At 37.6% G+C, this 12863-nt stretch overlaps 1 protein-coding gene across 2 annotated transcripts in view; it reads left to right on the forward strand.

Annotated features, from left to right (window-relative positions):
• Positions 1-603: 603 nt before the first annotated feature.
• The window catches only part of LOC125658013 (WD repeat-containing protein 11-like), a 47265-nt gene continuing 35005 nt past the window's right edge, over positions 604-12863 (forward strand). Inside the window, exons 1-11 of one of the 2 annotated variants that reach the window (XM_048889038.2) lie at positions 604-759; positions 996-1065; positions 1147-1188; positions 4140-4296; positions 4437-4610; positions 5021-5125; positions 5318-5438; positions 5704-5890; positions 8449-8590; positions 11693-11877; positions 12054-12261. In XM_048889038.2, coding sequence (XP_048744995.2) covers positions 653-759; positions 996-1065; positions 1147-1188; positions 4140-4296; positions 4437-4610; positions 5021-5125; positions 5318-5438; positions 5704-5890; positions 8449-8590; positions 11693-11877; positions 12054-12261 — 1498 coding nt within the window. In that variant the 5' untranslated portion in view covers positions 604-652. The remainder of the gene's footprint in view (positions 760-995; positions 1066-1146; positions 1189-4139; positions 4297-4436; positions 4611-5020; positions 5126-5317; positions 5439-5703; positions 5891-8448; positions 8591-11692; positions 11878-12053; positions 12262-12863) is intronic. The other variant, XM_048889039.2, reaches the window with a different exon arrangement.

Raw genomic sequence — 12863 nt, forward strand, 5'->3', positions numbered from 1 at the left:
TTTTTGATTATTACATATTTTGTAGTTGACAGTATCTGTAACTCATTATGAAAGAATCATATAGGGTTTTCAAGGAAATTGTGACGCTACGGTTGTCATAGTAACCCCTCTTGTTGACTTTCCGTAATAAATGGTACAGGTATTTCAGGTGATGTTTAAAAATGATACAAAAGGGGTAAGGGATACAAATTTTATATCAAATTGAAGTTAAAGCCTTAAATGATATATGATTTGTATTAATATGTCCATTTACTTAGAATAATATCTAGCAAGAAATTAAGCGCAAAAGGTTCAATTTGATAACGCTGTTAATAAGTTACACATTAATTAAGCATGTAATACTAAGGGGGAAAGGTTAATAACATATCTATCTATTTTATATCTTACGTAAAAAAAACAAAAGCTTCATAAAAATTCATTCAACACATATTTGGGTTTACCTAGTACGTACTCAACGGAAGAGCAAAATTGTTGTGTACACCCATCATTCTTAACGGTCCTAAGAAAAATGAACAAGATGACGACCTGTGACTGTATTATATGACGGAAGATACGACAACAAAATATTGATATCAGATAACACCTAACATAAATAATTTTCATAGATAATTCGTTAACACAGGCCAGCAAGGATTTTGATAACGGTGATCAAATGCATACTAACATCAATGATACATTAGGATTGAATTTCGAAATGGCGCTCTCGCCCAAAATAATCGCTACGTCTTCTCATCCACAAAACCGAGGAGCTTGTGATTGGTAAGTTGTACATGTAATTAAATCCAATTTTAAGATTGAAGTTTGTGGATCTTGGTATTTTTCTTCATCTACATACACTCTGTTGTAAGTAGGAAAGATCGGGAAAATATCTAATAATCTATCGCTTTACAATATAATTCGCCGACGCCCCTTGCTCTTACCTTCGATTTAACACGTATCTTACAAAATCTTAAAAGTCACTAAACGTCCTGCATTATTATCTAAATTCCTTGCAGGGGTTGGTCAGGTCTTCTAGCGCATGGGTCACATCAGTATATTGTGGTGGCGGATCCCACTTCTTCGCAGGTGTGTACTTAGAAACTGTCATAAAAATTATTTTTTTATGAGAGAATTTTTACTGATAATAGAGTCTGATACTTCTTTCAGGTCACCCAGGTGCTTGGCGTGCATAAAGGACTTGTTACTTGTGTAAGTGAATTTTCATTAATCAGTTAAATGCTGAAGCGTATTGCACCACCATTTGAAGAAAGTAAAGGTACTGGAAAAAATAAACTTATCTGATAGGTGTATTTAGTGACGACATATATTGCATACCCCTGGAATATGAATGTTCCACGTGTTCGGATTCCCTACAGCTTTTCCCTCCTATCAGGACTGTGACACCACAGCCAAATGTCAAAAGATTCACACAAAGTATATCAAAGTCCTGAATCTTGTTGCAAATGGAAACATTGAATAATAAATGTCAACTCGCTATGATAAACTAGATTTAGTTAAGGGTATATGAGTATTCTTTTCATCCTTGAAAAATCATATCTCTCTCGGTCAATGCCCTCGAAGAGGTATACTCTTTCATGAATAAAGCTTCTATCATGCAATCAACATACAAAGTCACAGAAGACTTCGTACTTTTGAGAGAATACAACAAAACATTTATTGACTGGGTCTAGAGCAACATGTGTTTTGCTGAACGATAGGATAAAAATTTGTCTACGACTTACGGCCTCCGGCAACATTTTTGTCCTCAGGTCCACAAAACACACGTTGCCCTCGACCTCAGTCAATAAATTTATAATGTTTCTATTGTACCGAGTCGTATTCATGTACAGTGTATAACTTCGCTGTGATTTAGTGTTTATTAAACTTACAAAATTAATTATTGGGACATTTAAGAAATTTTTTGAAAATACAATGTACACCTAAGCCAGTATACTTGATGAATCGCGTTAGTTTTGCAGTTTATATCTCATGAAAGGTGAAGATAACGAACAGTGATCAATCTCATAATTCCTAAAAGGGTTACATGAAAGAGAGTTGGGCAAACACAGACCCCTGGGTACACCAGAGGTGGGATCAGGTGCATAGGGGGAGTAAGCATTCCCTGTCGACCGGTCACACCCGCTGTGAGCCCTATATCTTGGTCAGGTATACTGAGTTATCCGTAGTCAGAATCAGTGTGCCAAGAACGGCCTAACAATCGGTATGAAACACGTCAGACAACATTTGTCCCAATGATGGATTGTATTGGTAAACTAGATCATTATAACGATCACAGAATTTACGAAATACTGACTTTAAACGAAACTGTTGAAAAACCTGTACATGTAACAGCAACTTGTTTTTCAATAGCCTGCTTCGATTTAAAACTACCCATACGCAGAACAAGCTCTTCCTTATCGAATCAGTTGAGAGATATAAACACCATCTGCAGGTTATGATGGAATATTGCTTCATAAATATGGGAAGTTGACGAAGAAGCTAAGATCACCCCATTTGTCATAAAGTTGAATTGTTAGTTTGTCGTTAATATTCATTTTCAACAAAATATCTAAGAACGAAGGAGATGTAGAGGACTCTGTGGTGTCTTTTATTTTGAGTTCACAGGGATATATGAAATCGACATATGAAGGAAAATTATTATTGTTAATACATAAAACGTCGTCGATAAATCTAAATGTCGAGTTGAAGACCACAGCAAGATATTTTTCCTCTCATGTAGAAGCTCTTGAATAAACTCTGCTTCATAAGTATAGAAAAACAGTTCAGCTAACAAAGGAACACAATTCGTGTCCATACATGAGAATTCCAACAGACTGTTGGAAGACCTGATCTTCAAAGACTACGAAGATATTGTCAATGAGGAGCTCCAGCAATTTTTTATTTCAACTTCAGAGTACTGGTGCGTGGAATCAGAGTGTGCTTAACAAAGTAATTTTTTGGATGACCGATCACTAGATATGAATATTTCCGTTTTCCATTTTTGTTGAAGAAGCAACTGTCAATGATGTCAAAAGGTCTAGTCTTTAATTTATTGTGAGGAATGGTCGTATAATGTGTTGAAAAGTCAGTATATTAAAACTCATGGTTGAAACCGCACATGCCACATGCTTGTTTGTTTTACGTTCCTTCGAGAATTTTTCAATCATGTCGAGACGTCACCAGATGTGGGAGGAGTACAGCACATCTATACTTATACAGTGCGACTTGTGTATTCCGACATGCACTGGGATACAATTATTTTGTCGGAATACACAGTGTATCTGAATTACCAATGTAAAAAACAGTGAAAATGTGAAATTGAGAATGAAACGGGTTGCACAGATGTCAGATTAGGCAGTTTTCACTATACATGGGGCTAAGGATGGTAGCAGTAAGGTTTTTTTTTATTGTGTCAACGCACGTAATGACCCAAGACTTCCATTTGGAATACCTCATCAGAAAGACCTGTTATACTCTCACTTCTGAATGTCGAGTATTTGACGAAGGAGCTGTCACTACCACGGTACTTAGGTTTGGCTCGACCAAGGCACGAACCACGATTTTCGGGTTTTCAGGCGAACGCTCTAACCACTGAGCTGCCGCGACCGGTATAAAGATAAACCTCCATAGACCGGTATAAAGATAAACCTCCAAAACACAAATCCTTTAAGAGATTTACAGGGCTTTGATCCCATATCATTAATCCTAGGCTAGTAGATTCTGCTAGTCAGTAAGACTCTGATAAGTCCTACACAGAACGAATTAGGATCAAACATCCCATGCTCATAATAGGAGGCTCATAGGTTGTTTTTATTACGTTTCTTCGCTAAGAGCTCAAGTCAACTTTACATCTAATCTTTCTTTATAATCTGAGTAATCTCTCCTCAACTAATTTTTCAGCTTCTTGGAAAATTTCTCCCTTGTGAGTGCCATCTTGCAGATGTTATCCGAAGACATTTTTCCTCGTTTAAAATGTTCTCGGTCTCATTTTAATAAAATGAATGTGGTAAACATTCTGTTCCATTCTACAGGTTAATAAGATGAATGTGGTAAACATTCTGTTCCATTCTACAGGTTAATAAGATGAATGTGGTGAACATTCTTTTGCATTCTACAGGTTAATAAGATGAATGTGGTGAACATTCTGTTCCATTCTACAGGTTAAATGGAAACCAGAAGACATACACCATGATGTTGTCGTCAATCCTTACACGCTAACTCTGGCAGCAGGTGACACACACGGTGACGTCATACTGTGGAACGTCACGAAAGGGGAACCCAAATCAACCTTTGTCAGGAAAGGTCGAGTCGTACAAGGTACATGTATATATACGCCCAATTTCTGCAGATTTTTTTTTATATGAGTGATCTAACTTGTCATTCGCAATCAGTACACTTAGAAGTTTTTAAGTAACAAATCAGTAATACCTAATTTTCCCCTGGTGGTCATGTTTCAGACATAACTTGGATTACAAACCAGGAAACAAGTGAGGCAGCCATTCTCGTATTATACAACAAAGGTTTGGTCATTATGTGGGACTTTCTGACGTCATCACAACTTTGGCAAACTTCGTTTACGGAACCTATATCGAGTATATGTATTGATCCATTCAACAAATGTAATGCTGTTTGTAAGTAGTATATATACTGCTCATTAAAATGTGTCATACATGTATAAGTACAAGGTATATGGAGAATTTTCGTTTCCGTTTTATTTTTATCGTTTCGCTTTTATCTTAGTTATCTTTTAGTGAACCAGGCTTATCTGATTTTCTAAAAAAAAAAATAAAATAAAATAACAACCTGTAATACGGGTCTATACAAGGAAACTAGAATAGTAAGAATTTCAAACGGGGTGAAATCTTATTTTATTGCACATTAATATCGGGACTAAAATTACTTGAGGCGAAAAGAAAGAAAAAGTTAAATTGTGTCACTGTAAGTAAGTTAATATCACATTGTACTAAATGTTTCTGTTAAACGAATATAAATATATTGCACACATTTTCCAAAAATGAAATGTTTTGGATTATTTAATCAGTTCTTTGTGAAGACAGCAATATTTTGCTGGTAGAGGATCTTCATCCAAAAGCGGCACCCTCTCAGAAATATAGACGGATCAGCTTTTACGGCACCGCTGGACCCTGTAAGTTGAAACAAACTGACTGCAAACTCTTCATTATTCTCAATAGCATAGGGGTCAAAATGGATAGGTGCAGAGAAAAGAAAGTGAATTACGATAAATTTAGCTCAATATTTTAAATCCCGTCTTGCTTATCTTGAGAACGATGAAAGTGAAATTTCATTTGATGTTAATGAAATTAATTTTGGATTGTAGGTCAGGAAGTTTCACCCCCTGGATATGAGTCCGCGACTATGCGAAGAAACTCGTCTTCCCTTAACAAGTTCATCAACATGACGACGTCACTCATTACAGGCACTGCTGAATCCAGGTCAAGGTAAGTATGGATTTGAACACAGGTCACTCGTCATTTTATATCACTGTTCAAGTGTACTATGTGCTGACCATGCAAGCCTTTGTTCCGCTCATTCAAAAATAGTGCTAACCGAGCGATTAAAACTCTGAGGAGGAGTGTTAAAACAGGGATGGGGTCAAGACATTGCAATGTAACACCTTTAAAAGCAGTACAATTTCTCGTTTTAGCTGAATTTTCAGTTTAATTTTTGATTTTCAAAAATTACACATTATGTCTTTTCAATTAGCAGCAGGAAAAGCATGTCCGAGGAAGACCGATCGTTCCAGCAACAATGCCTACAGGTTGTCCATCATCCGGGAATTCGTCACGTGATCTTCATGGTGTATCCATCTCAAGTAGACATCATAGACACCGAAGTTTGCATTGTCATGGCAACTATTCGTCTAGATTCCAAATCGTCCTACTTTGTTCGGGTTAGTATTTCCCGCCTTTGTTTTGAGATATTTTTGTTGAAATAGAAATGACGATCGTATTCTTAGATTTGTTTAGCTGATTATCAATTATGTTAATCACTACTTCGCCTGATAGATTACTGAATGAGTGTCAAATGGCCATTATTCACTTGAAGTTCAACAACAGGACTAAAAAAATATTATTTATTCCTTGTATGATTTTTCTGGGCTAAAACAGTTTGCATAATTTAAACTATCGATCCCCATCCATTTCGGTCCGGGTACGTTTGACCCTCGTAAGTGATAAATTAAAGTTTTATCACCAGTTTTTCTCAGGCTTTGTTTCTGTATGTCATTCTGTGTAACTTCCTCGAATTAGTCATTCATATTGTGTTACATTTGGATATTCCATATCACATCACAATTTCCATGCACCAACATTGGGATGCCCTAGATACTTCTATATTCATGTATCATGTAAAATTTTATTCCCGAATTTAACCCCACCCTAACCTCATGTCCATATTTGTAAAAAAAAAAAAAACAAAAAAAAAAACCAAAAACATTCTCTTTCTCCCAGGGCATTGATTTGAAGAAACTTGAATCCGCACTATCCAAGGATGATTGCATATTGATATGACTATAACTGCCTCTGGTGCTCTTGAGAATAAGATTTTTTCAAGATTTATTCTTATGTAAAACTTTGATTTCGAATTAAGGTCCCAGCCTAACTCTTTTCCCGGCCAGGATTTTAATAAACTTAAATCTGCACTACCTGAGGATGCTTACATACTAATATCACTAATCATGGCCCTATGTACTATTGAGGAAGAAAATCAAACGTTTTCAACGTTTTTTCTCTCTCTCTCTCTCTCTCTCTCTCTCTCTCTCTCTCTCTCTCTCTCTCTCTCTCTCTCTCTCTATCTGTCCATCTATTTATCCCCATGTAAAACAATATGACCCTACTGTGGCCCCACTCTACAATTGGAGGCATTCGTTTAAGAATTGAATTTACACCACCTGGAATGCATGCCTATTATCATGACTAATCATGGCTTCCCTGTTCATTAGGAGATTTTAAAGACTTTTTATTATATATTCCCATGTAAATTTTTTATCCTCTTATTGTGGCTTCATCCAACCCCCGGGAACCACAAAATTAAACAAAACGTCTTTCCTATATACTAGTATTCTAATATGGACATTTATCTAATATTGTCACTCACCCTGCCCACCGCGGTCATAATTTGAGCAAACATAAATCTGCACAACAACTAAGGAACTGCTATTTTTGAGAGGACATTTTAAATTGCTGTTCTTGAGGAGATTTTAAATAATTTTTCCTGCATATCCCCATTGAAAGCTTTGACCCCTATTGTGGCCCTACCCAACGCCCTGGAGCCATGATCTGATCATTTTTTAAATCTACATTCTCTAAGGAAGCTTTCCCATAAGTCTTTTCTACTCCATTGGTTCTTGAGAAGATTTTCGAAAGATGCCACCATACTGTACTGTTTCTTAATTTATCCTCTTTGAAAGAGGTGTGACCCTTCATTTGAACAATTTTAAATTCCCTTTATCCGATAATGCTTTATGATAACTTTGGTTGACATTGGCTAAAAAGTTTTGGAGAAGAAGTCAAAAATGTGTAAAGTTTACGCACAGACGGACAACAGGTGATCAGAAAATAAGCGGACTTGAGCATGTAGCTCAGGTGAGATAAAAGTAAAACAAACAACAACATAAACCAAAAACCAAAAACCAAAAAAAAAAAAAAAAAAAGATTGAAAAAGAGAAAAACCCACCAACACCCAGTTACTCGACAGTCAGCTATAGTTAATTTTAACAGACAGTTAACTTCCCTTTAACTCTTCCATCTATATAACGTTAACTAGACGTAAGCTATAGTGTTAACTAGACGTAAGCTATAGCGTTAACTAGACGTAAGCTATAGCGTTAACTAGACGTAAGCTATAACGTTAACTAGACGTAAGCTATAGCGTTAACTAGACGTAAGCTATAGCGTTAACTAGACGTAAGCTATAGCGTTAACTAGACGTAAGCTATAACGTTAACTAGACGTAAGCTATAGTGTTAACTAGACGTAAGCTATAACGTTAACTAGACGTAAGCTATAGTGTTAACTAGACGTAAGCTATAGTGTTAACTAGACATAAGCTATAGCGTTAACTAGACGTAAGCTATAGCGTTAACTTGACGTAAGCTATAGCGTTAACTAGACGTAAGCTATAGTGTTAACTAGACTTAAGCTATAGCGTTAATTTGACGTAAGCTATAGTGTTAACTAGACATAAGCTATAGCGTTAACTAGACGTAAGCTATAGCGTTAATTTGACGTAAGCTATAGTGTTAACTAGACGTAAGCTATAGTGTTAACTAGACATAAGCTATAGTGTTAACTAGACGTAAGCTATAGCGTTAATTTGACGTAAGCTATAGTGTTAACTAGACATAAGCTATAGCGTTAACTAGACGTGAGCTGTCAGTCACACCTACTCATCTTTGTGCAACTGGGCCGTTCTATCTAACTTGTGTGTGCCACAATTGTGTTTCAACAGGTGTTGCCATGTAAACAGAAGGATGCCCTGTACTGTCTGCACGAGAATGCATGCATCACCATCCGTGTACGACGCCAGGACAAGTCCCACTGTACATTCAACGAAAGTCAGGTGTCAACCCCATCCACACCTGTCTTGCCAGGTAATAACACCCATCCCTACCCCCACACACTCGAGTTTTTTTGAGGAAATAAAATTGCTCATATTTCATTGAGTTCATAACTGTACAGTGGGGGCATTCTTAGCTTTGCTTGTATACAAGTTAATTTGAAATTTTGCAGGAGTTAGAATAAAGTTTTGTAAATTTTGTTTTTCCTTTGCAATCCGCCATCTTAATCAATGGGTACAATGTAAGTACTGATCTACAAAGTAGGTAGGAAAAATCTTTCTTTTTCGGGCAAAAATGTGGCATTCATTGAGCATATTAATATCATTATAACCTTTACCAAAATTTTACTGACCAAGAACAAAAAAAAAAATAATTAAAAACTTGGAAAAACTTTCGTACTTTTAATAGATTTTCCCCCTGGGTCTATCAAAATGGGGGAAGCCTTTTTAAAATTCAGACTCGCTTTTAAAAAATCATTCGCTGACAATCCAAACGTACCTCGGCTCTGTTCCGGTCCTTTACATTTCTATCACGTATAAAAGATCTTATATTCAACTTTCAAAACACATGCTAACATACCGGTAACTTAGGTTTCAACTTTTACCCATAACAAAATCACAGTATATAAGGAATGACTGACCGGTGGTTTGTTTTACGTTCCGTTGAAAATGTTTTTCACTCAGACTGAAACGTCACCAGTTGTTGATTGATTGTGGTTTTACGCCGTTTTGGCAATATTTCAGCCACTTTACGGTGGTTTACTTATTGAATTATGTTTGGTTGTGAATATTTGAGTTTCTCTGACGGCCCCCTCTTTTTTGGAAATCAGGGAAAAGGGAAACGATCTTTTGCGCGCCAAGGGGTTTGTGACCCTTTAACGTCCCATCCGACGGACATATGCTTAGCGTTTACGGCCGTAGCAGCGAGGGTGCTAGCGCCTGCCGCGACATGAGATCTCAGCTTTACCCAAGGATGTTTTTGCCAAGTTAAGTTGAAATTGGCAAAGTGGTTTTGGAGAAGAAGTCGAAAATGTATAAAGTTTAAAGACAGGTAGACAGACGACGGACAACAGTCGATCAGAAAAGCTCACTTGAGCTTTCAGCTTAGGTGAGCTAAAATGTCAACGCTGAAGAGGTGTTAGCCCCGTTAGCAACTGTGGCTGCTCGAATTCTGCGATAGATAGCGTTCGGTACACGTTTATTTGTGCCATAGGGATGCACTATCACTCTTCCAGAAGTGCCTGACGAAAATATGGTGATTTCAAATGCTTCGATCTAACATATCTCACATATATGCTCGATTGAGATTGTATGGAGGCTAAGAAAATATGTTCACATTGTTTTGGTGATGACACAATGTAGCACGTTGCTCCACATTACACTGGGTATCATCTTGCCGAAAAATTAAGATTTGCTGGTGGACAAACGACAGGTTGTAGAACAGTGTCAATGTACCGTTGATATGACACATTGCCTTCAGCGATGACCAAAACCGTTTTGCGGCCACTGCTGGTCCCTCTCCCCACATTAACTCTACCACCTCTAAACCCCAATCGTAACTACTCGGCTATTTCCGTAACCGCAAATGAACCTCGTATGTGGATCGACGCCATCAGAGTTGGTTGTTACGTATACATAAACGTAACTTTGACGTCACAGTCGTACGTTGCACTATGAAACGTGAACTTTCAAATGCATCTAAGATATTATACACATCTAAGGTATTGTACCACTATCAATTTCCACTTACATGTTATGTATTAGAGTGAATAAGACGTTAATGATACCAAAACTGAATCTGTGGTGAAAATATAAATGACATATTATTCAGGGATTCGGTTCTGGCCTTTTAACTCTCATCCACGGGCGCGAAGAAATGCATCGATTTGATGCAATTCTTGCGCCGATCCACGTTCGAGTCTTCTTACCGGTTACGGAAAAAGACGAGCGCGTGATCCGATTGCTCTAAACCAGTCACATGCCATCATACAGTTATCGGTATAATGCTTACCGCGACGTTGAAATACACGCCAACGTTCATCTGAGTGGTAAAGCGTGAATCTTGACTATTCGGAGAACAATACGCGGAACCAACGTTGCATAGGAAACTGATTAGGACGGCGTCGTCGCAATCATTGGAGTATGGCGTCAAGTCGATGACGATTAAGGGGCATTCCCACTGCAATGCAACCCGACTTGATGCCATAGGAGTGGACATGCCTCAGCACGGCTTACTCATATGTCCCTGGTTTTTGTGCTGTTCTAAACCTGTTGCGCGGGTGATATGATACAGTGGCCAGTCTAAGGACGGTCAGCAGTTATACCAGTCAATCTGTTTGTATAGAGACGAGATATTGTGCTTCAATGGACATTCAGAGCTCTTATCACGACGTTCTGAGTGTTTCCAGCGAGCAGTAACTTCCGGCAACGGTGATCTAGAGGTAGAGCATTGGCCCTGCATGCGGGAGGTCGGGGTTCGAATCCCGGCCGCGACAGACCTAAGTCGTGAAAACAGGTAGTGACAGTTCCATCGCCAAACACTCGGCATCAGGTGTGAATGTCACGGGTCCTTGGAGATAACCTTACAAAGTGATGCCCTATGTCACATTAGGTGTAGCACGCTAAAGAACCCTCACTGCTCAATGGCCGTAAGCGCCGAGGATAGGCCTAAATTTGAAGCCCTTCACCGGTCTTGGTGACGCCTCCACATGAGTGGACAATTCTCGAGGGGGACGTTAAACTATATACAATATATCAATCAACCAATCACAGATCCTGGGTACCTTTTACAATAGAGAGATTGTAAAAATGCCATCTGTGATTTAATAGTTACCTTGACCTTTGGTTAAGAGGACAATTATCAATTATCCCTTCCAAGTTGGTCTTGAGTCGTTTTCAAGTTTTGTTTTTTCAACTTAGAAATGTAAGGAATATTATCTCCCATTAAGATTAGAAAGACCTTAAAGGGGCATGGACACGGTTGAGCTGGAAATTTTATTTTTCCATCTTTATTGTTACAGTGCTTTACTAACGTATTTCTTTGAAATAATATAATAATTGAAAATGGAAAAATAAAATTTGAAATTTTCCCGCTCAAATCGTGTCCATGTCTGTTTAAAATGGAAATCATTTTCAGGATGTAACGAATCAGGGGCAGACAAATCCGACATAACATACGATTTGATCTGGCAGTCGGACTCGGTGCGCTTAAGTAACCAGAGTACTGTGTATGGCTTTGGTCTACATCCGGTTACCGAAGCGGGTGCGGCACTAATATTCAGCGATGGAAAGATTATTCTTTGGGAACTAGTTAATACCAGGGTATGTTCTTGATTTTTGAAATTGATTAACTATTGTTTATAAACAAGGGCATTGTAAAGAGGAGGTTAATTATCTTCGCATTCAGATGTACGGAGTTTGAAAAAAAACCCCAAAATAACCTAAATCGTGGCATATCATTTGTAAATCAAAATTTCTAAACTTTCTGTCTTTTCTAGATCTATGGTTTGGTACTCAAAGATATGTTTCCAGGATTGAGTAAAAAAGGGCAGAAAAATACATTGATGAAGGAGAGTCGATTTCTCTTGACCGGAATGGTTAAGGGATTTCCGTCCCACATCTGCACAATTAGATCTAACCTGCTGGAACAGGTGACCACGACCAATAACCCGGGCTGCAAAGCAAAGGACTCGCTGCTGGCTCTTGGTATTTATTTAAATATGATATAGTGCACTAAATACACCACTTCTTGTACATCCATTGTACTGATAGGTGCATGTATTGCTTCTAATGTTTGTGATGAGAGATACTATTGGCAATTTGGCTCTACGGAAAAACACCCACCAATAAGAATTATCATTGCGCAGTGTATTTTGTTGTTGTTGCATTTCCATTCAATTCTGATTCAATAATATACTTGATAACATTGTGGAAATAGATCTTTCTTATTCACATATACCCAACTTATAGGAAATCAGAGAGAAAGGATTTTATTGTCAATTAGATAATGCATGTAAAACGAAGTACGTGACGATTTCTCAAAAACTCGTGATTTATCATTTTCTGTTATGATGTCCTTATTTGGAATATTTTAGTATTTAATTCGGATGCAAATATTGTGAAAAATGTTTTGTTAAAATCATGGTTAGAATAAGGTTTTACCGAATTATGCAAAATTACATGAATATTGCATGCAACTCAGGGAAGAATGGAAACCTGGAGTGGCAGTTCTCCAATGTTAATATCTCCAATTAACAGGACATGCAATTTGTCATTATACTAAATGCCTTTAGACTTAAAAAAAAACC

This window comes from Ostrea edulis, chromosome 9, assembly GCF_947568905.1.
Source record: "Ostrea edulis chromosome 9, xbOstEdul1.1, whole genome shotgun sequence".
NCBI lineage: Eukaryota > Metazoa > Mollusca > Bivalvia > Ostreida > Ostreidae > Ostrea > Ostrea edulis.